At 36.6% G+C, this 23,564-nt stretch overlaps 1 protein-coding gene across 14 annotated transcripts in view; it reads right to left on the reverse strand.

Annotated features, from left to right (window-relative positions):
* PNPLA4 (patatin like domain 4, phospholipase and triacylglycerol lipase) overlaps nucleotides 1-23,564 on the reverse strand; it is a 240,177-nt gene that overhangs the window by 181,006 nt on the left and 35,607 nt on the right. Inside the window, exon 7 of one of the 14 annotated variants that reach the window (XM_045384285.2) lies at nucleotides 10,861-11,883. The exons of the other annotated variants lie outside the window; for them this stretch is intronic. Coding sequence (XP_045240220.1) covers nucleotides 11,761-11,883 — 123 coding nt within the window. The 3' untranslated portion in view covers nucleotides 10,861-11,760. Of the gene's footprint in view, nucleotides 1-10,860; nucleotides 11,884-23,564 lie in introns of those variants that run through there. 14 annotated transcript variants of the gene reach the window in all.

Raw genomic sequence — 23,564 nt, forward strand, 5'->3', positions numbered from 1 at the left:
TCCATCTCTCCCTCCCTACCTCCCCCCCTCCCTCCCTCCTCCCCTCCTGCCCCCTTCCTCTCTGCCTTCCTCCCTCTCTTCCTGCCTGCCTTCCTTTCTTCCTGTTAGTACTGTAGAGTTCTGTCTGGCCTGCTTCTGAATGTAGTGATCTAGTCCTTGGTGACGAGCTGATAATGACAGAGAGGAAGACTTGTCAAAGGGATAGAGAGGTCCACTCTGGTGTGCATGTGGGGTGCTTTCAATAGACAGGAACAAAGATGGTTTGAAATCACAAGAGTGAAGGGAAGAATGTGTGGGCATGATGGCATGTAGGTGGGTAGAGTTGAGGTCAGAGCTTGTGTAATCTCCCTACTGATGGTTTGGATTTTCCTAGTAAAATGGGAAGCAAGGTCATGCATGGAAAGTGAAGACAGGAGAAAGAAGGTATTGCACTATTGGACATTTCTGAGGACACAGAAACAGGTGAGAAATAAGACTCTAGGTCTGTGCTATTCAGAATGTGGTCTATAGACCAGCAGCATCAACGTGACTTGGGAGCTTGTTAGAAATGAAGAATCGCCCCACAACAAACAAACCAGAATCTGCACTTTATTAAGATCTCCAAGTGATTTCAAAGCCAGCTTTTCTCAAATTTACACACTGGAATGAATCAAGACTATTCTAAAAATCTGCATGCCCAGGTCACACCCACGACCAATTTCATAACAATATTTTGGGGATTGAGACCCCAGCATCAGTAGGTTTTAAAACTACCTAGGTGATTTTAGCATGAAATCAATTTTGATGACTGAATGCTCTGGTTATTTAAACAAGTAAATAAATTCGGGAAAGCCCCCTTGAGGATAATGATCCTGTCTTTAAAGAGACCAGTCTGCTAGGCTGTGAGTTTTCTCCAGCTATATATGGCTGTTCAGGTGCAGGTGTGGAAGAGGCAATGAAGTGGATTTAATGAGGGTTGAGGTTCTGCCAAACGACTGAGAACAGCAGGTGATGTTCCACTTGCTGTCTCGCCTTCTCTCCCACCCACAATTCTCCTTTCCATCTAGAACAGCTCCCTTTGTATCTGTTCTACATTTTAGCTTTCTGGAAAAGAGTTAAAAGCAAGTGTGCAAGAGTTAAATGCACCGAAATGTACTATGCCTTTCCCCTCTGTATTCATCAGATCAAGTGTCTGATAATACAATGGGTTCCCATTGTGTATGAGTGTGTGCACAGGCAAGGCATAAGACAGACTGAATTTTTATTTAAGCTAGAATACACTCATTAGCAAATCTGTGTGACCCCAGAGTCTCGAATATCATTTCCTTTTTTTTTGTTTTGCCTTTCCATTTTTTCCTTTGTTGATTTATACACATTTCTAACTTTAATTCTTCATTTAATTTTGATAATTTATATTTTCTAATGATATTTCTCTAAAATTTTCCAGTTTGTCTTAGGGATTTGTAAATAGTGTTGCCTTAAAATCGTTTAATACCTTTTCTCTGTCCTATTCAATTTGTCATGTCTAATTTTTAAATTTTCTTTTTTTCTGCCTTTTTGTCATATTTTATAGAGTTTTGACTGTCTTGCTCATTGATTTAAAGACTAATTTTCTGGTCTTATGTATTTCAGTTTTCTCTTTTTATGAAATACAAACATATATAAAACTAAAATTTATTATAGACAAATTAGACTGATCTGTAGGAAAAGGGAAAACTAGTCATCAGAGACAACCTAGGCATATTTTAAAATGTTAATTATATTTATTACTGTCTTTTAAAAAATTTGTTTTAAATCTTTGTAGATACATAGTAGATGTATATATTTATGGGTGCATTAGATATTTTGGTATAGGCATGCAATGCATCATAATCACATTATGGAAAATTAGGTATCCATCCCCTCAAGCATTTATCCCTTGTGTTACAAACAATCCAATTATATTATTTTAGTTATTTTAAAATGCACAATTAAATTATTATTGACTATAGTCACTGTGTTGTTCTGTCAAATACTAGGTCTTATTCATTTTTTCTATTTTTTTGGTACTCATTAACCATCCCCATCTTCCCCTTACCCACCCCCCCCCCCCCCGCCCAACTACCCTTCTCAGCCTCTGGCAACCCTCCTTCTACTCTCTATCTCCATGAGTTCAATTGTTTTCATTTTCGGATCCCACAAATAAATAAGAAGATGTGATAGTTATCTTTCTGTGCCTGGCTTATTTCACTTAACATAATGACCTCCAGTTCCATCCATGTTGTTGCAAATGAAAAGATCTGATTCTTTTTTATGGCCAAATAGTACTCCATTTTGAATAAATCCTACATTTTCTTTATCCACACATCTATTGGTGGACAATTAGTCTATATATATTCAATAGCTCTCTGTAAAGATGCTTCTATGCATTTATGTACAGACTCTGCTTGCCTATTTGTATTTAAAATGGTCTCATATGACAGTCTTGATTATATCCTTGACTTATTCTTAGTTTGACATTATAGAGAGTAATGAAAGTGGGGATGGAGTTACGGAGATTGGGATTCAAATTCTCACTCTGCTACTACTTTGTGAGATTAAATGTAGATAATTTTTTATCCACTCTGATGATCTTTCTTCTCACATATTTTCTGTAGAAAGCAGAGATGATCACACCCACCTCACAAGGATGATGAGAGGATTGTGACTGTAAGTACTTACCACCTCAAGAAATTTACACCAGTGTCAATGGCCATGTTTTGATCTTTATTATTATAAGCAAATTGTTTTTCAATCCCTCAGTATGCATTTTGTGTATTTATATGATATTTTTTTACATGTCTTGGAAGTACTTTCGGTGGATTAAAGGATTTAAAAGGATTTAAATAAATCTCCTAAAATACAATAGTTAATATGATAAATAATACTGGATATTCTAATATCACTTTTGCATAGATGAAAAATTCTATTGTTTTAATGTGAATTTACTTGAACACTTTAGGGTTAAATATTTTTTCTTCAATGATATGGAAGAAGAATATACCCATGAAAAGTGGATAAGTCCATGGAGCTCCTTTCAACACAGATTCTTGGAGAGAATTAATCCCTATGGCAGTGACTTTTCTTCTCTGCATCTGCCACTACTAGTTCTAAAAAAATCATTAAAATTACTTTTATATTGTATGGCTGAGATAAAGATCCTTCATTAAGAAAGAATTAATGAGAAAAATAAATTCTAATTCATTCACTATATTTAAGAAGAATTTTCCTTAAACATGTTTTTGGCAAATTTGGCAAACTGGGCAGATGCAAAAGCAATACTTTGCCTTAGGAGAATTTGGCATTAGATGAACTAAATTGTGAAAAATCAGTTATTCAATAAGTAGAGTTTATGCCACACAGTATAATATATAGTGATCTTTATGATTTTCTTACATTTTCCTTGTTTATTTTTTGCTTTATTGTGTCAGGAGCAGAGAAATAGGTTATATCTTCAGCTGTCACATTTATTTTAATTTGCCATTTATGGTTTCCTTTCAAAGATTCAGGTTTTCTCCTAACTCATTAATTCCCACATTTATTTACACTTAGTTCATTGTGCTTTTCAGTTTTGTCCAGTTTTCTTTTCCTATTTGTAACCAAGTAAGTTGAAAGAATAGTGAATGTATTTTTGTTTATTTGTTTAATGTAGAAAACTTTTATGAGTATGAACTTGCCTCTGCATACACATTAACCATATTCTGAGCACTTCAATATTTAGTAATTTCTGATCACAATGCCACCAAGTGCCACTGTCCTGTTTGCCCAACATGCTGCAGTTTCAGCATGCTTCTAAATGGACATAGTTGGTATTTCCTTTTCCTCTTTAACCCTACTTATTTATTTAAAAATATTTATTTGTTGCTGCACTGAACAAGATACAGTAGATAAGGTTGGGGAAATAGTAAAAATCTAAATACATACATGAATAAAAAGATGCTTTACAATTAAGACAGTGTGATATTAGCAAAAGAACAGACAAATCGATGAAGGAAACAGTACAGAGAGCTTAGAAATTGACCCCCACAGACATAGCCAAATGTTCTTTGACAAAGTAGCAAAGGCAATGCAATGGAGAAAAGATAGTCTTTCAACATTATGCATTTGTCAAGACTCATAGAATGTACAACACCGAGAGTGAACCCTAATCTAAAGTGTGGGCTTTGGATGATAATAATGTTTCAATGTTCGGGTGGCTGTGCATGTGCCAGGGCAGAAGGTATAGGTAAGTCTATTTTCTGTGCAACTTTGCTGTGAACTTAAAACTACTCAAAACAATTTAAAAAGATACTTCAGATAAGAGTTTTTGAAGAAAATGGCTGAGGGTACTATAGTATGATAGGAAAGAAGGAGAGGGAGCAAATTTTAATAGGTTCTGGGCTTCCTCTCTGAGGGTACTTAACATCCTCCTATTTGGGTAAGTGGGGCTAATTTCCCAATTGTCAGAGTTTGCTGCTGCTCTTGTGGGGACAGAAAAATCATTGCTACCAAATGTTATCAAATTTTGCCTGTGTGTCTATTTCCATGTGTTTAGGTGAAAGAGTATTTTCAAAATTATTATTATTAAAGTTTAGTATAAATTATTTATTGCCTAACATGATCCTTTTGATGAAACAACATGTATATACTTGCTAAAACAGAAAGAGCACTTTAATTACTTTGCATCTATTAACCAACATTATTGGTCATGTTGCTCAAATTCTCCACATTTTTATTTGTTTCTGCTGACTTGTTCTGTCAGTTTCTGCTGACTTGTTCTGTCAATGACAGAAAAAGTATGTCAAACAATTTAGTATCTTTGTACTTCAAAAAACATGTGAGTGCATTTCAGATACATGTGGATGCTTTATCATTCACTTCATAAATATTCATGATGGGAATAGCTCCATTGACATTTTATCTTAATTGACGAGTGCTTTCAAGTTTTGTCCTTGACATATTTTAGTATCAAATGTTTGAGCAAATCAAACTTTGTTCCATTTTAGAGGTTTTTGTTTTGTTTTATCTTATTCTTAACTTCCTTTAGTCATATGAATTAGGCAAAGACTTGAAACACTCATTTTTATATGATTTCTATAAAGATGAAACTAAGTCAAACTACTTAAAACCAATTTCGGATTGTTAAAAAAAAATAGAAAGACTTCTTAGTAACCTTTCCTAAGGTGATTAAAAAAATTAAAATATCAACCAAAACACTAAATGCAGTTGTTATCATTCAATGTATATTACTTTTGACAGGAAGTTGATGAGAAAATCCAGTTCAAATTTTAAAAAGAGAGAAAACTAGACAAAGAGAAAACATACTGGCATGCACATTCCTTGGTTGAAATACTGATATTTACTTTATATTCAAAGTGCTTTCAATGTCTGATCAAATCATGGTTTCCATTTTACTATCTGATGCGCTTCAACCTTAGAGATCATTGTATCACAGCACGTCTTATTTGGTTGTATCCATTTATGTATTTCACTTGGCACACAGGTACGTGTTAATATTCATATTTTTAGAATCCACACAACAACCTAGTAATGGGTGTGGTCAAGTAAAAAGAATAATTCTTTCAGGGTGGAATCATCATTTGTACAATGCAGCTGTATTGAAACTTCTTTGAAACCCACAGCACACAGCTGAGATAGTCCAATTTTTAAAAAGAAACTTACTATACCAATTTACAAGCTCAAGATTTTAGAATAATTTGAAAAGCTTTGAGTTCTACTCATTGCTTGTTGTCATTGCTGGCTTAAATTTATTTCCCATCTAGATAGAAATAAAAGGTAAAAAGCTTAATTATTTTGCATCGTATTTCATTATTTTCTTTCGTTAGTGGTAATGAAATGAAACACATGTCTGAAGTTCGCAGAAAGACTCCTTGGTAATGACTTTCTTTAGGCATCATTGAGTTTTCTCATTTAATCATTAATTTTATTATTTTATGCAGTGCTTTGCAAAGCACTCCCTTCTGTGGGTTTACATATACATGGGTACACAACCTGTCTGCTGTTTTAAAACATTAGTTCCTGTCAAAACTATTTATGTAATTTTCAAATATTATAAATCCCCATGCTTATTTCCTATTGGCATGCTGTCTTTATTATATTATGGAATATTATTATTTAGACCTGAAGTTTTGACAAATGACACCAACAAATCTATTGATTCATTCCATTACATTATAGGAAAAGTCCCTGTTGGCAGCAATGCCACTGAGCTTCAAAACAGCGGCCTTGTCAGGTAATACAAGCCGTGGTATTTTCTTCGCCTCTTTTGACACATGGTGTAGGATAGTATGCAAATTGGTACAATTCTACAGGGCTGGAGGACAAAAGCAAAAATCAAGATTAAGCAGGGACATTTCCCAATGTGTACTGCTAACACCCACCTAAAGGTAATACAAGACATTAACGGATTATGTGAAATCTCCACTTGCAAAATTTTCAAAAAATTTAAGGAAAAAAGTGCTTTCAGTTTCTCTGACTTTTGTCAGAAACTCTTTACCTAAGTAAAGTTGCTCTTTTACTTCTTGAAATGTTTCCTGTATTTATGCTGAGTGAGTTTGACTAGTTTGCCAGCAGCTCCATCTACCTCCTGAAGCAACATTTGAAGATGTTTCTTGCTTTTATAACAATATATGCTTATATACAAAGGTATGCTTTCTCTCTATGATAATCCCTCATCTCTCATACCACTTGTAAATGCATATGCATATATATATATATATATATATATACATATATACACACACATACATTTTTTCAAACAAACAAAAGCATTAGAGTTTTGCAGGCTCATAGAAACCTCTGCTGTTATGAATCATCTTATATTTGAAAGAATTTTAAACCTATTTTTCAATTCAGTTCTTCTCCTATGGTTCTTATGCCAAGGTGACTTCAAGAGTAATATCTATATGGCTAATCAAGTTCTGAAATAGAGATTGATTGGTGTTTTGGTCCCCACATGTCCACATGGCATTTTTCTTGACAAATCTACAGAGGCACTGATAGGATTACAGGTCATGGATAAAGGAAACTAGGTCTGTTGTGGTTGGTGTATCTGCTTGGGAGAAGAGCCTGAATCCAATATTTTTGTGGGAAAGGAAACAGACATTTGCCATGCCGCCATCATTCCCTGTGTAGGCAATCCTCTTAGCAACTTCAAGTAAGTTTTGTACTCATTTGGCTGATAAATACATTTGAGTTCAAGAGGTTAAGTGACTTGTAAGTGGCTGAGATTAGGATTTGGTTTGTCTGGGCTCTTGTGACTGCTCCCTCTCTTATTTTCTATGGGAGAATAAATGTGATTAATTGGGTAACCCATACGACCGGCCTGTTGGTAGCAACTGGCAGACAAACCATTGAAACACATCTCTTCATATAGGAAAACTAGAGAGGATGGAGATAAAGACACAAAAATAGCATAGTCATTTTAGAAATCTAGATGTAAAAGAGGAATAGACACACGAGGCGAGATGATGTTTGATTACGATACAGAACAGATTCCTAAAACACTTAAATGTAATTAAAGATATAAAAAGGATAGAACAGAACATAAAAAAGTTATGAATATACAGCACTATAATTAGTTGCTTCTTTTTGAGACACAGCACTAGTTTCAGACTTGTCCATTAAAAAGTAAAAAAGAGAGAAGGCTGCTTATGAAGACAAAGACGATCTAAATGCAGAGCTTGGCAGGTGGTTGCCATTGAGGAAGGATAAACACAGTTAGGATAGCCTTCGAGAAGATCCTACAAGTGATAAAATATTGTCTAGAGTGCTAGGGAACTTTCACAATTTTATTGGCAATTTAATATAATTCAATCGCAGTCTACATCATCAAGACTTAGTATATTCAGTTCTATTTTGCAGACAGTAATGAATCTGAAATTTATGTTTGGCAGTACACTCCAGAAAGCAACATTTCCCTTGATGCATCTGCTCTGATAATTTGCTCATTTAGCTATACAAATGACACTGCAACTGACATGGAAAGCCAGTTATACAAGATTCCAACACAGCAGAGACCCTGCAAGCTTCTAAGACTTTCTCCCACTTTCAAATGTCACAAAGACAGATTCTTAAGAGTGTTTCTGAAAAAAACAGCATCTTGGAATTGGTCCATCTTCAATTAAATGATGGCAGTGATCATCCCTATGAAGTTTTGAAAGTCACATCTCTTCTTCAAGAAGGCATTTTGTGAAAGGAAACCAGGATCATTGTATATGGTTAAAAAAAAAAAAATCTTAAAGATAGACTCCTTTTGAGAAAAACAGAAACACACAATTTTAAATCTTACAGACACTACTGATTTGAACTTAATGTTGACTGTATTAAATTACAAAATTTAAAATGTGGCTTCTGTTTTTTAATTAATTAATTTATGCATTTATTTTGAGAGGGAGTCTCACTGTTACCCAGGCTGGAGTGCAATGGCACGCTCTCGGCTCTCTGCAATCTCAGCCTCCTGGGTTCAAGCGATTCTCCTGCCTCAGCCTCCCAAGTAGCTGGGACTAAAGGTGCACGCTGCCACACCTGGCTAATTTTTTGTATGTTAGTAGACATGGGGTTTCACCGTGTTGTCCAGGCTGGTCTCAAACTCCTGAGCTCAGGCAGTCTGTCCGCCTTGACCTCCCAAAGTGCTGGGATTACAGACATGAACCATCACTCCTGGCCAAAATGTTGCTTATTTTAGCCCCTTTAAATTAAAGTTATAAATATTGTTTTTATTTGTAAATCTAGAAAATCACATAAAATAAGAATGATTCTTTTCAAGGGATCATTTGAACAATATACATTAAATTCAAATTGAATAGTGTAAATAACAAAGCAGTGACACTATCTATATTATATGTGTGAGAGGGGTTTAATACCCACATAATGAGTTGATAGGTGCAGCAAACCACCATGGCACATGATTACCTGTGTAACAAACCTGCATATCATGTACATGTACCCCAGAACTTAAAATAAAAATAAAAATTAAAAAAAAAAGAGAGAAAGATCATTTACTTAAGTCAAGTGTGAAAGCAGAGTCCCCCCCGCCCCCCAGCACTACTGACATTTGTCTCTGGATAATTCTTTGTGGTGAGGGCTAACCTGTGCATTGAAGGATGTTGAGAAGGATCCCTGGTCTCTACTACCCAATGGAAGTCAGTGGTAGTCCTCCTCCAGGCGTGACAACAAAAAATGACTCCAGACATTGTCAAATATCCCCCAGGGAGTGACACTGTCCCAGTTGAGAACCACTATGTTAGAATTTTTTCTTGTGATTCTGCCATTAAGAAGATTTTTTCCCCTTTTCTCATATTTTTTATCCTCTAAAATCTTCCTACCCTCACCTCTCAGAAAATGTAAGCTCCATGAGAACCTTGTTCATCTTGTTTAACACAAGCAGACCCTAGAAACTTTAATACTTCTTGAATAAGTGAATACAAATAAAATCAAAATAAATCTGCTCATGCTCTATTTGACTGGATAAAGGATGTGATTAGATTAATAATATATGTAAATCTTTGTGAGTTCTTCAGCTGTGTGTTAAATGGCATTTTATTTACCTTGGATAAGTGAACTTTACAAATAATATCAATTGTTCACACTTGCCCTATCTCCCATCTGCTTATTGGGTTGCAAATTCAACTAATAGCCATTGCAGGCAAGGTTGTGGAGAAATAAGTAAGAAACGTATTATATACTGTGACTGTTTTGTGGATTATAAACTGGGAAAAACTACAGAATGTCACGATCCCTTGTCAACTGAAAAGGAAAAACACAATTCACATAAACTGGTTGTTTGGCTTTGATTACTTTTCAATGGGATGTTCCAATAATGGAAAGGATGTGTTCATACTTGTGGGTAAAAACTAATGGTGGACAAGCTCATAGACTTCAAAAGAATGCAAATTAATTGAGGCAGTTTCAGTGCAGGCTACACTGGAAAACTGAAGAAAGAAGCAAAACGAGGTATCTGCTTTTATTAAGGGAGGTGCTAGAGCATGTGAGGATGTGAGTTCTAAGCTTGATCTGAAGCTAGACATGGGCCAAACTCAGCACAGAAGCAAAAATCTCAGCAACACCTGAAATCTAATGTTATTCAAAAAAGTGTGGATCCAGGGACTGGTAGAGAGAAAAACACGAGGCAACCAGTGACAAAGGTCAGAGAAACGAGTCAGGTACAGAGAAACTCTATCACTGGCGAACAGACATAGGGGTAGCAGGAATTCAGCCTGCTTGGATGCCAGAGCTTAAACCAGCATCCAGATGTGGGAGCTAAGAGTCCAGCAGACTTAGAGAACTAGAAGGAGCTAGTGGTAATGTGTTTCTAGTCTTTTCGGTCCCTGGTTTGAGGGACTTATTTCCTCAGAAGACTCCCCTCAACCAGGCTTCTAATAGAGCCATCACATGAGAAACGTTTTGGGCTAAAGTTGCTAGCAGGCATGCTCCAGCACCTGCAGGATGGACCATACCCTGTCTATCTCATTGTGGGGTTAGAGGAGGCATGTGCCATCTGCTGCTATTGGGTGACTAACAGGAAACTTGGTCCTGTTGCACAGAAAGCAAGGTAGGGAGAGAAGGAGGTAAGCAGAGAGGGAGAGAAGAAAGGAGGTTGGGTGGGATAAGATGATGGGTAGTTATATAAAGATATTACATCATTCATGGATTTTATACAATATGCTTAAGTTAAAAGTATACTTTACAAAGTTGCAAATGCAGAGTGTGTGTAGAGTCCTTTCCTGTAATTGTTTTGTGGATGTCATCATGTTTTGAGATCTTCCCACAATTTTTCCGACAGACTTCCCTAGAACAAAGCATGCCCCCTCCGCCTGTTGCAATCAATACTCTAGTTCCTGGAACAGACAAAATGTGAGAAGCTATAGCTCTTACAGAATGCTGTTTAATAAGAATTATTTCCAGTCTAAATGTGTGAACTTTTGGGGAAGCTTTCTATACATGTAAGCTATTGCCAGTCTTCTTTGATGACAAACTGATATGGTTTAGCTGCGTCCCCACACAAAACTTATCTTGTAGTTCCCACAATCCCCACGTGTCATGGGAGGGACCTGGTGGGAGGTAATTGAATCATGGGGGCGGGACTTTCCCATACTTTTCTCATAATAGTGAATGAGTCTCATGAGATCTGATGGTTTTATAAAGCGCAGTTCCCCTGCACATGCTCTCTTGACTGCCACCATGTAAGACGTGCCTTTGCTCCTCTTTTGCCTTCCACCATGATTGTGAGGCTTCCCCAGCCATGTGGAACTCTGAGTCCATTGAATCTCTTTTTCTTTATACATTATCCAGTCTAGGGTACGTTTTGATTAGCAGTGTGAGAATGGACTAGTATACAAACATACTCAGGTGTCCTTTGTGGAGAACAATTCTTCCCAAAATCTCCCCTCAAGACAGAACCTTTGTGCCACTCCATTTCATGCTAAACAGTCCAATTGAGAGCTCTGCCTTGCTGTATCTATTTAAGATTCTTACCATTTCTTTTATTCCCCTTTTAAAGTCACTTTCTTCTCCCAGTGCTTTCCTGAAGCTGCTTTCTCTGAGGCTTCTTATGAATTTATGCTGGTTACATCATTCTCACATCTTTGGTATGTCCAAGGAATTGACCATTCTGTTCCCTCCCCTTTGACATCAAATGAGCCCACTCGATTTTCCTGCTACTTCCCTTGTTATTTACCTGACACCATTGGTCTCTTTGTGTTCCATGAGCTCTGACTGTATTTCTGTGATTCCATTGCTGCATGCTCCTCCTGATCAATCCCCTCATCTGGCAGTTGCTTGTCTCATTTCCTTCCCTGCTTGTCTCTTCAGGATTTTGCCTGAGAAAGCTTCCTTGTTACATCTCTTGAACTTGAATCCTTGGGCTGGAGTGAGTTCTGCAAGAACCTGAGACAGACACTCTGTCTCCTTAGACCTCATCATTCCACCCATTATCACATCATTAGTCTCTATCTTTGCATTCACTATCACATCTTTAGGTCTGTTTATTTCCTCCTGAACCACTCCCTTCTTCCCCGACCACCACCACCACTCCATTGGACCACCACTCTTCCACTCCCATAGCTCTATCACCTCCAGGACAACACATACCAAATCGCCATCCTCAATGCTAACCTTTCTCCAAAGCTCCCAATTGGATTATTTTCAATGAAATGTCTACAATTCCCACATTTAATATACACAAAAGCAAATCCGTTTTCTCTAGGCCACACTGTCTCAAAGACTTGCTGTTGCTAATCATTTTCTTCCTCTTATCTTCTGCAAATAGGGTCAAAGCAGCCCGCTCCACAGTGCTGAGGTTGGAGCTGGGGATAGAATGGAGATGTTTAATTCTGGTTTGCATTCATGTGATGCCTATACTCAAAGTTATAGTGTCTCCCATAAGACCGTGATATTGGGGAGCTCTTGCACCCAGACATCTGTCTCCTTCACCGGGCAAGAGCTCCACCCAAATCCAAACCCATATTTGTGGTGTTAGTCAATCCCTTCTGAGCCAAAGCAGCTTGAAAGTCCCAATATTTACCTAATTCCTCATGCTTTAGGCTTTTCTCCAAAACTACTGGTCTGGCAATTCTTCAGAGTCTTTGCAAACTCTTGAATCTTTTAAATATACTTTAAAATGATATTTTATTTAGATTTTTAAAAATTACTTTCAGTCAGAAAGGCAATTGTTTTGAATGACCCAGCTAGCATTCCTGGAAATTCAATGATTTCTCTTTTCTCCACCATTACTTCAATTCAGACCCTTCTAATCCCATCAGAGAATGATAAAATCATCTCTAAATATGATTTCTTAAGTCATTTCTTGTTCCCACTCAGTGAATTCATATTCGTCTTCCTGAAATACAATTATGACACCTTCCTCCAATACAGTTCTAACACCTTCCTCCTTCCACACTCAGAAATGGTCAATGTTGTTCCACTGCCAAAGGAGTCATTACAAATTCCTTAGGCACAGGAATGCAAGTTTGTTTCCAGGACATGCCCTCATCTAATCTCCCTCTTTTCACCACTGTGCATTTAAAAGATGCTTCAAATAAATGAATTCCACATTAGCAAACCTTCTGTTTCTAAATATGTTTGTGCATACACCCCCTTTCTTCAGCACAGAGTGATCTTCTCAGCTTCTTTACAAGGCATCTTATTGCACATAGTGCTTACCCGGCCTCCCATGCAGAGAAGCTCTCCTATTCCCTTGTGTCAAGACTCTTTTACCTTCAACGATACTTGTATTGCTACTTTGTATTCCAGGACTGTGTTTAACATAGCTCAACATTTTAAGTACTGGTATATCACTATTAGGGTACCCTCATCTAACCCAATTACACCTGGTGTAGTGCATATTACATTAGGTAATTCATCCTTACCCTGAAGATTTATCTTTTTTAAATGTACACATGGCTTTTTAGAAATGAGAAAAATTTCAATACAGTTGGTATCACGCTTACCCAAGTCAACTGGAAAAAGAAGTAACCAAGTCAGCTGTTGAATCATAAGAGGGGTAAGTAAAGAATAAAAGAAAAGTCTGAACAGAAGTAGACTTTTAGAATAAAACTTGGAATAGGTATCACATGATAAGGTAAAGTAAATCCAGGTTTTAGAACTATCTTCCTATGCCTGGGAGAAGGGAAAGAGCCCAGACCCAAATAAGAGAGACTGAGAATGTATGTGTTCAGTGCAAAATTGGCACTGCTAGGCCTAGAACACAGTTTAGGATTGCAGACTGAGTAGGTTAAATAAAGTTTCTGCTTTTTCATCCATTTTAAGCATCCACAGAACTCTTCTAGGACAATAGGAGGAATCAGCAGACCATAATTAACAACTGCAAGTCATAAAATCAGAAAGACAAAGAACATATGGCTCAGGGGAAAACAGAAAAACAAACAAACAAAACCCTGTTCCACAGAAGAGCATAATTCCCCATTGATATGGTTTGTCTGTGCCCCCACCCAAATCTCATCTTGAATTGTAGCTCCCATAATCCTCACATGTTGTGGGAGGTAAATGAATCATGGGGGTGGGTTTTTCCCATGCTGTTCTCGTGATAGTTAATAAGTCTCACGAGATCTGATGGCTTTATAAAGGGTAGTTCCCCTGAACATGCTCTCTTGCCTGCCACCATGAAAGATGTGCCTTTGCTCCTCATTTGCCTTCCACCATGATGGTGAGGCCTCCCCAGCCATGTGGGACTGTAAGTCTATTAAATCTCTTTTTCTTTATAAATTTCCCAGTCTCAGGTATTTCTTCATAGCAGTGTGAAAATGGACTAATACACCCATAAAAGACACTAACTTCTAAACACTGACTTAAAGCTATAGGGAAAGAAAATTTGTAAATGGATCTAGTGAGCAAGAGAAGGCAATGATCATTGATTATAGAATTTTCTTAATTTCTAATTTGGTATCATTAACATGCTCTGAAGGAAGAAAGCTTATTTGTTGTATTTTAAGGAAAAGAGTATAATTAAGATTTTCTAAATTTGTGTGTGGCCTTTATCACTCTGTTTTCCCATCAGATCTTAAAAATTTGCACCCAAAATGTCCTCTACATGGTTATTAATTACAGTTGGAATGCCCTCCTGTGTTGGCCTTTCATTCATGTATAGCAAGTGAGTGAATGAATGAATGAATGATTAGTGGAATATTATACAAATTTCTTGTTTGCCTTTCTGCCTCTTCAGATACTACCTTCACTTAGAATAATGTTTAAATTAGAAGTGAAACTGGGATTATCTTCCCAGATATAGCATTGCTTTTCAATTTTGCTCATAATTTTCTCCATGAGTTGTTCATTTTAGAAAAACCCTAAACAAATATCAAATTTTTAGGTTGATTATTTATAATGTTGACTAATATTTAAATCCATATTGATAAAGTTTACTTCTGTGTGTACATCTGGCATACGAACTTTGCCTTCATTCTGAGTTGTATGTTTTAGTATTATGCAGAGAGTGTAGCAAATTTATTGTAAGATTAGCCCATTCTGTGAAAAACATCTGTCTACATGGAAGTTTAACATTCTTATCAAATGTTTGTCTTCAGATTTTACAAAAGCCTTGGAAACTTTGAAAACTTTTCTGTTCCTTGTCATATAAAACTTATCTCTTATCCTCTTCATCTTAGAAATACAGTTCAAATTGGAAATGATAGTTCAAATATCACATTGTGCTTATAATTTTAATTATATACATGATCTGTGAAGCAATGCTGCACACTTCCCAAAAGTCTGATATCCTTTGGAGAAGCAAAGAAATTCCATAAAGTAAAATTTCCCAAGTCAAATTAATTTTACACAAACACACCAACTCTCTTTCTCAACACAAATAGTTTGAAGACTTGGAGTGCCACTTCAGCATATTTGTCTTCCTTAGTTACTTACGCTCAGATGTAAGAAGTCATGTAAAGAGTTGTGTCAACTCTCTACCTGCAAACTGTAGGATGTGTTATGTGTTTGAGAATAAATTGGGCTTAAAAGGTCTTCTACCCTTGCAACTTTCCTTCTCCTCCATTTAGACTTTAGAGTCCATCTTGGGGGAAATGGCACCAGCAAAGCAAGTTTCAACCCCGGTTACCAAGCTGGATGCATGAAAAAACCACAGCCTTCCTTTCATCTTTCATGAAAAGTAAAGAAAACTTAAAGGAAGTAAGCCTTCTGTGCATGAATTTTGAAGCCTCCGTTTGAACGCAAAATGAGATTCCAAGAGAAAGAAAGAACCAAGTCCAGATCCAGGGCCATCTCGTGCATTGCCATATACCTAGAGATCACCACTGAGAAAACGCCCGCCTTCTCTCTTGCATAGATGTGAATGAAGGAAGCAGAAAGATGTAGAGAGAGTCTTTTCCCAATGCTCATACCTCCTTAAACATGGAGAAGAGTTCTGCTTCTCTTGACAGGAAATAAAAAGAGGAATAATAAGACATAATTCGGCCACCACTATCAAAGAAACATCTGAATAAGGACTCCAACTAATGGATATAGCTTAAGACATGAGTTTCTGAATATAGATGAAATCGATCCTTAAAATGATAAAAACCAACCCAACTTAAGATTAATATGTTTTATAAATTAAGCACAGTATATTTCTGTTTGTGTATTTCTGCCAACCTGATCCTCAAAATTGGAAAATATTAACACTATCCGCAGTTAATGAAGGTGTGGAGGAAAATGGTGACAGATTATATCTTGGTACAGCCTTATTTGAAGGGTAATTGCCTAGAATGTCTCAGAATTTTAACTGCATATGCCTTTGAGCCAGCAATGCTACCTGTAGAGGAATATCCCATGGAAATATTTGTAGTGTGCAAAGACAGATGCACAAAGATCAAAGAGAATCTAAGTGACCACATGTAGGAAATGATCATATGAGTTTTAGTGTACTCAGAGATGGGCAATCTATTAAAACTAATGGTTCCTGTGGTGTACTACCTAGTAGCAGGAAAAAACACAAGAGAAAGTTGCAGATTAATGCATACCTTACAGAAAGTATGAACCAAATCTATTTTTGTACTAGAAAGAAAAAAGATACACTTTTGCGTCTGTGTACCTACACACAAAGGAATACACACCAAACAAGAACAGTTAATACCCCTAATATGTGAATATGATGGACTGATTTGAAGGTGCTTTTTTGTTTTTTTAAAGCACATATACACTTTGTTTTTCAATGTGCATCACCATTTGGCATTAAGACACACACAGAATTTTTAAAATGTGCTGCCAGATGTGAAGTTTCTAAAAACACTCAATCCACGTAGTAGAAAGTAGTTGGGTATTTGCCTGCCACCCATTGAAAATCCAATCTCAATGGGTGGCTTGACAGCTATATATAGACATATATATACGTGACTCCTGTCTTGCTTAGAAGAAGTAAACCCACCTAAAACCAATCTGCCCCATGTTGTCAGGCTCAAAAGCTTATTCATTCTAAAATAACCTTGAAAAGAAAATACTTCAGCCCAAATCACAGTTTGGAAATGCTTTGCATGTAGAAAGCAATTGTAAAAATAAGTGACTTTTTCTCCATAAAATTTCAGGAATATAATATTTCTATGAATGTTGCTGCAGATTATCGGGTGTCATGAATGGTATAATAATAAGGCTGCTTATCTGACAAATCTGCCAAATACAAACAGAGCTTTTAATAAGAGTATTCATCAAGAGTGGGGATTATGTCAATTCTAAAAATGTCACCATAATCAAAAAACATTAGCAAGTACAAAAACTAAGTATAATATTAAAATGTAATACCTATGTAGAGTAATTCCAGTCTTTGCATTAACTCCACTTTGTATCATTATATATTCGCTTGTTTTCAACATTTTGTTATAAACCATAAATAAAAGTTTGTTTCTTTCACTTCTCCATGCCTGTTTTCCCATAAATCACCTTCTACTGATAGTCGTAGATTATTCAGGAAGAACAAGATAATGGAATCTTGTTTTCAAGTGTTTTTCTTTATTCTAAACATTCCATCTGTCTAACTATACTTATGGTATGTAAAACACCTGTTTTTATTTCCAAGGGACCAATCTAGTTCTAAAGTCACAGCTGGTGATAGTCTGAGAGGGTGTTCAGATACTATTTCTCAAGCAGGGCAGATGGCTATCAAAAGAAGCTTTGTACTTTTATTTTTTATTGCCATCAAGAAATTTGGACAAACTCACAGAACTAGAACTGGGAATACTTCAACATGAACAGTACAGGACTGCATGTGAGGAATAATCATAGGCATGTGACAGTGGAAGAGATCAAACACTAAGATTCCTAATCTCATAAGAAAAATGGCAATAGTGTCAATACTTAGGACTAAATGGTGGATGAACAATGATTTTTAAGAGCCATACTGAACTAAACAGTTAGATGTAACTAGCTTTGGCCAGGTCTCCTTCAGAACAAGCAATGGCAGAGAACACTCCCTCTAGTCTGAAAATGAAGGTAGGCATGAAACAGGTAAGTTCAGATTGATTTGTACTAAGATGACATGTTCAGACCAATAGATGTTTTGGGATCAAAGGTAGGGCTACCAAAAAAAAAAAAAAAAAAAAGAAAAAAAAAAGATACTGACAAACTGTTGGAGACAGTGATATGGACAATTCCTTATGTAAAGGGCAAAGTTAACTCTAAAAGTAAGACTTCACCTGTTGTGTAATGGTAAAATCACCTTGGAAGGTGCAAAAAATTCTGATGACCCATACCATAAATTTGTTAGTAAACCAGATCTTTCAACCTTGGGCAATCTAAAATGCTTCTTCTTTGTCTCTAGGTTGTGTGAGTTTACTGAAACACTCCATACATGTAAAATTAGTAAAACTGATAAAAATGTACAAGAAAGAGAGCTCTAAAAATGAAATGAGAGAGAATAAGAATATAGATAATGAAGAGATACCATGAAATTACAGGTATTAGCACTTTTGACCTCATTAGCCTGAGTGAACCAATCTAATTAAAACAATTGTAACATTACATGTGCTTGTTTTGTCTGCTTTGTACAGCGCTTAAAGTATGAAGAAAATCAGATTATCAGACTGTGATTTTAATGAAATGATTAAAATAATTTGATTAGGTGTGTAATCAATGTTTAAATGTCTATGGGAATCTAATTTGTTAAATTGATTAGCTTTTGCTTTATTGGTTACATAAATAAATATGGATATTTAGGAGAATGCTACATAAATAAAAATAAACCAGATCAAAAAGTAAAAATGGTGGTGACCTTAATGCGCATAAACTTTTGGAATATTAAGTAATTTCTTAACACTAAAAAGGGCAGATGCCTCAGTATTTCACATTGTTTATAGCTTGTACAAATTAAACTCTGGAAATACTGGTAAAGGAAGGATGAAACTAAAAATGCAATGTCCTCTGGAATATGGTAAATACATTATATAAATCTGAAGGATATAATCACTAGTTGAAAATATTGTGGGTTTAACATATTTAAATCGAGTGATAGGAAGCAAAGAAGATCACTCCATGGAATTATTTATTAGCTATTAGAATTCATTCTTAAGAGAGATTTTGACACTGAAAGGAAAACTTGCAATATAATTCAGCAATTAAAGGAATAAGTTGAAAGAATTAAAAATCAAATGATAAAATGTAAAATTGGCAAATATATTACATATACTTTATCATACATCTAGATGGGGTATGGGGCCACTTGAGAAAAAACCATTTTGAGGCTTTAAGAGATGGTGAGGATGAGATCAGTGTTTGGTTACAGATATGTCAAGTTTGAAGATGTTTCTGAGACACCCAACTTGAGGTATTTTGTAAGCAGCTGGATAAACCAGTCTGGTGCCATGGTAAGTCTGGACCAGAGCTAGAAGTTGGGAGTCATCGACTGATCGATTGCATTTGATGCTTACTCAGCATTACTCAGCTTAGAAGCATTACTAAGCATTAGAAGAGTGAGCGGGAAAAGCAGAGGATTCACAAGATCATCTGAAGATCTCTGACCCTGAACGGTTGTGCGGAAGCAAAGGTGACATTAGACATCTAAAAGAGTGCCCAAGGACTTAGGAGGAAAATGGCAGGAGGGTGCCTGTGTTTGGAGATAGCATGCCATTAATACTGTCATGACATGAAGTAAGGTCAAGAATGAAAAATGTCCCCTGCATTTGTCAACTCATACCTCTTTGGTATCTCAGCAAGAGCAATCTTGATGGCATGTGGGGGGCATACCCTACACCAGGATGGAAGAAGTGTTCCTAGGAAATGAGTAAACGGAGGTGGCAGCGGTACGATTCCCGAGAAGTTTGGCTCTGAAGGTGAGTAGAGAAACATGGTGGTGCCTTAAGAAGAAAGTGGGGCCCTGGGAGGCTTTTATTTTTCACATGGTGGATATTGAAGCCTGTTAGTGGTGGAGAGTATGAAGGAGAAAGGGAGAGGTTGATGATGCCACCTATAGATGGTGGAACGAGCTCCCCGAAAAGGTAAGAGGTGTTGGGCTACAAAGTCAACATACATTTCAGGTTTTGAGAGAGGGAGAGACATTTTCTCCATTTTGTAAAGGGGAAAAAAGGGAAGTTGGATATATTGATCATGAGAAGGTGATGGACTCCCCATTAGATGTGTTTCATTTTCTCCATGGTGTGGAAGATGAGGTAATATGCTGACTCTGAAAAGAATGGAGGTACCATGATAGATAACGAGAAGAGAGGAAGAACAAAACTGTTACCCCAGTGGGGAAAGTGAAAGATGAATGTACTAGCAAGCACTGGCTACTGACTCTTTTTAAGTGTTAAAATTAATTCAATGGAATTTGCAAACTAAGATTTTTGCAAAATGTGGGTATAATAAAAATATAACCTATAAATTATTTTATAAAGCCTTAACCCTCAAATTATTAACAAACCCCTAAAGTGATTCTATCATCTGAAGTAGAAAGACAAATATTATCATTACTAATCTTTTGAAAAGGTTACTACTGAATGCTCTATTAGTTATTAATAGTTTTCCTGGAATGGTAATGGAATTTGTATATTCATTTTCTATTAATGGCAATGGTAAAGCAGTGTACTCTAATGAGTTTAGAAATGGCTCACCAACACTACCATTCTATGTATAGAATATTTCATAGAATTTCATATCAGAAATAAAAATTTTGATTGGGATATTTCCTGGTTTCTCTCCCAAACTCCCACCCCTGATTTCTTCCATTTTCATCAACCTACCTAACCACTACCTAACCCAGGCAGCCATGGCACCAGCAGGCATTGTTGCCATCCTAGGCTTCTTCACTCCATAACCTTCCAGCCTCCCGCCTGTCCGGCTCCCACTACCATCATCCTTGTTCTCCGCTTGCAGTTGCAGGCTATTTAAGTGTGGTAGGATACGTATTTTATACATATATATATGTATAAATATGGTACTGTTTTCACTAATTGTCAAAATACATAATCTCAGCTAGTTTCTTGCATTTTCTCTGGTAGACCCCCACTTTTTCATAGCTGTTCCAAACTGAGATGATTTGTCTTTTATTCTGAAAGACAACAGACCTGCTCATGTTTCTCTTCTCTGTTCCCAAATCCCTTTGTCATAGCCAGCTTCTCTCTCTTCCTAAGATCATGCTTCTCTCGAAGAGTTCTGTCTCAGTCCTCCATCAGTGTTTTTGATCTGCCCTATGTCAACTTTCACCAGAAACTCGCTCAACAAATGGACTGCCGGTGTATTCTCTCCCTGTCTTCCATTCTCTGGCCCTTCTTTATTTGTTGACAAATATGCCTCATTCTTCTTTTTTCCCCATTGTCCTGCTGTCCTCAACCCAAACTAATTTCTATTCACACACCCAACTTTCAATTTTACAGAAGTCTCTCCAACTTTTTAATATCACACATCTTGGGAAAAGTTGGTTTATAAAATATAGCAATGTTGTCTGTATAATCTGTTACTTATTACACACTTAAAAATAAATTTGTATTCCCATCACCATAGAAACCACCATCTTAGCTTTGCTTCTCAAAACGTAATGTGCATACAAATCACATGGGATTGTAGTTAGAAACGTGGTTTTTGTTTAATAGCTGGGAGATGGAGCCTGAGAGTCTTCATGTCTGATAAGCTCCCAAGGGATGCTCCAGGATTGGTTCACGGACCAGAATTTGAAACGTAAAGAGCCAGTGGATCATCACCCAAAGTCTTGTTAATTTTTTTTTTTTTTAACAGGCTGTCATTTGAAGATTAAACCTAAAATCATGTTTACCTATTTTTATCTTCTCCCTCTTTAACTCATGGCTATTTGTCTTCCAAGTGCGTCTCTCCACACAATCCGTTCTCTTCAGTCATCTCCGTGGTGTCACATCCAATAGATTTTTCATCATCATCTCACTGGTTGCCTCTGCTGAATTCACAGACTACTCATACAATGAAACGGTACAACTGTGGCTTCTATGGAGGAAGAGATTCCCCTTATAGCATTACTGGGTAACATTTATGTTGTGGTTTCGAAAAAACCAAGTCATAAAAAGGTTTAAATATTTACCTCTTTCCATGTTGTTTGAGCCACAGGTCAACAAACTGAACACATGATTTAAAACCAAACTGTAAGGATATCCAGCCCCTATGCCCACAGCAGGTCAGGAATGATACATGACTTAATCATGCCCAATCAGAATTCTCTCTTAGACTTTCTTTCAGGCCTATTAAAAAAAAAAAAAAAAAAAAAAAGCATATACTCTGTGGCTGTTAATATGATAGAATGTGAGTTTTGCTCTGAGAACAGCCATCTCACCCACCATCTGTAGAAGATCTGTTGTGAAAACAGATGGCATTTGAATGCCTTCATTTCAGCTGCTGTGCTCAGGTGGCCAGGAGATAGCCCTAGATTGTACAGCTATATATACTTGTAATTCCTTTCTCTTTCTTTGACTCTCTGTGGCTTGTGGTAATTTGTGCTGGGCTTCCTTCATAAGCAACAAAAAGTTTTGACAATAATCCCTCATAAATAATCTCTTCTCTATAGATTTTTATGAAAAAAAATAGCTGAGAAAATGACATGTCTACAATAGATAGAAAAATTTGGATATAAACAATCTTAGTAACTGTTTTTAAGTTTTATAAATTACCAATTTAACAATTGGGAAAATAATAAGTTAGCTATGTTTTTATGGGGTTTTATGGTCTGCCAGATGAACTTTAACATTTATTTGTCACATTTTGAAAACCAAGGTTCTGAGTGCAATTGACATTTGTAAAATTTGTGGTTTATATATGGGTACTCAACACCAATATACAATGTAATTTTCCCATTCAGCAACATAATATGTCTGGTATCACATAAGCAGATTTAATGTGCAGAGTTTTTGTATGTATCTTGCACATTTTCTGTGTGTTGCCATTTTTTTGCTATTGTGATTGCATTTTTCTACTGTTAAAATTTCTGCTGATATAAAGTATTATTAATTTCAATATATTCTTACAGACATTTGAATGAATCCTTTAACTTCTCATATTACTTTTTCAATTGATTATACTGAAATATTTAGGCATTCAGTTATTTATTTATTCCTCAATTATTGAGGACCAGTAGTGTGTTAGGTCATGTGCATGATGCTAGAGACAATTTACAATTTACAAATATAATTGTTAGGTTTTGAAGGGAAGCTGAGGGTTAAAAAAAAAGACACACACACAGAAAGAGGGTAGCTCAACAGCAAATGCAGGCTTTGTGTCCAGTATAAAACCTAAACAAGTGGGGGACCAGCTTAATGCCAGAGCCCACCGCTGCTTACAGGCTGGGGGTACTTATAGGTATGGGCGGGAGGGGTTTGGGCAGTATGGCTTGCTGCCCGGTGGGACATTGATAAGATGTTCCCACAATGAGGTGGTTCTGGTCCTTGTTCTGGCGGGATGTCATCGTAGTGTTCCTTGTATCTTTGCCCAGCAAGATATGATAGGGACGTTTCTTTAGTTGGGGCTTTGTCTGCCCTGTGATCAGGGCAGGATGTTTCTCATGGCCCGAACCCCCGTGAAATGTTTCACTTTGATCAAGGTCAGCATAATAGCGGGGAGCTTACATAAAGGTGCAGTTTGGACTCACATTCTTGCAAGGTTTGCAAAATTGCGGG

This window comes from Macaca fascicularis, chromosome X (genome assembly GCF_037993035.2).
Source record: "Macaca fascicularis isolate 582-1 chromosome X, T2T-MFA8v1.1".
Taxonomy (NCBI): Eukaryota; Metazoa; Chordata; class Mammalia; order Primates; family Cercopithecidae; genus Macaca; species Macaca fascicularis.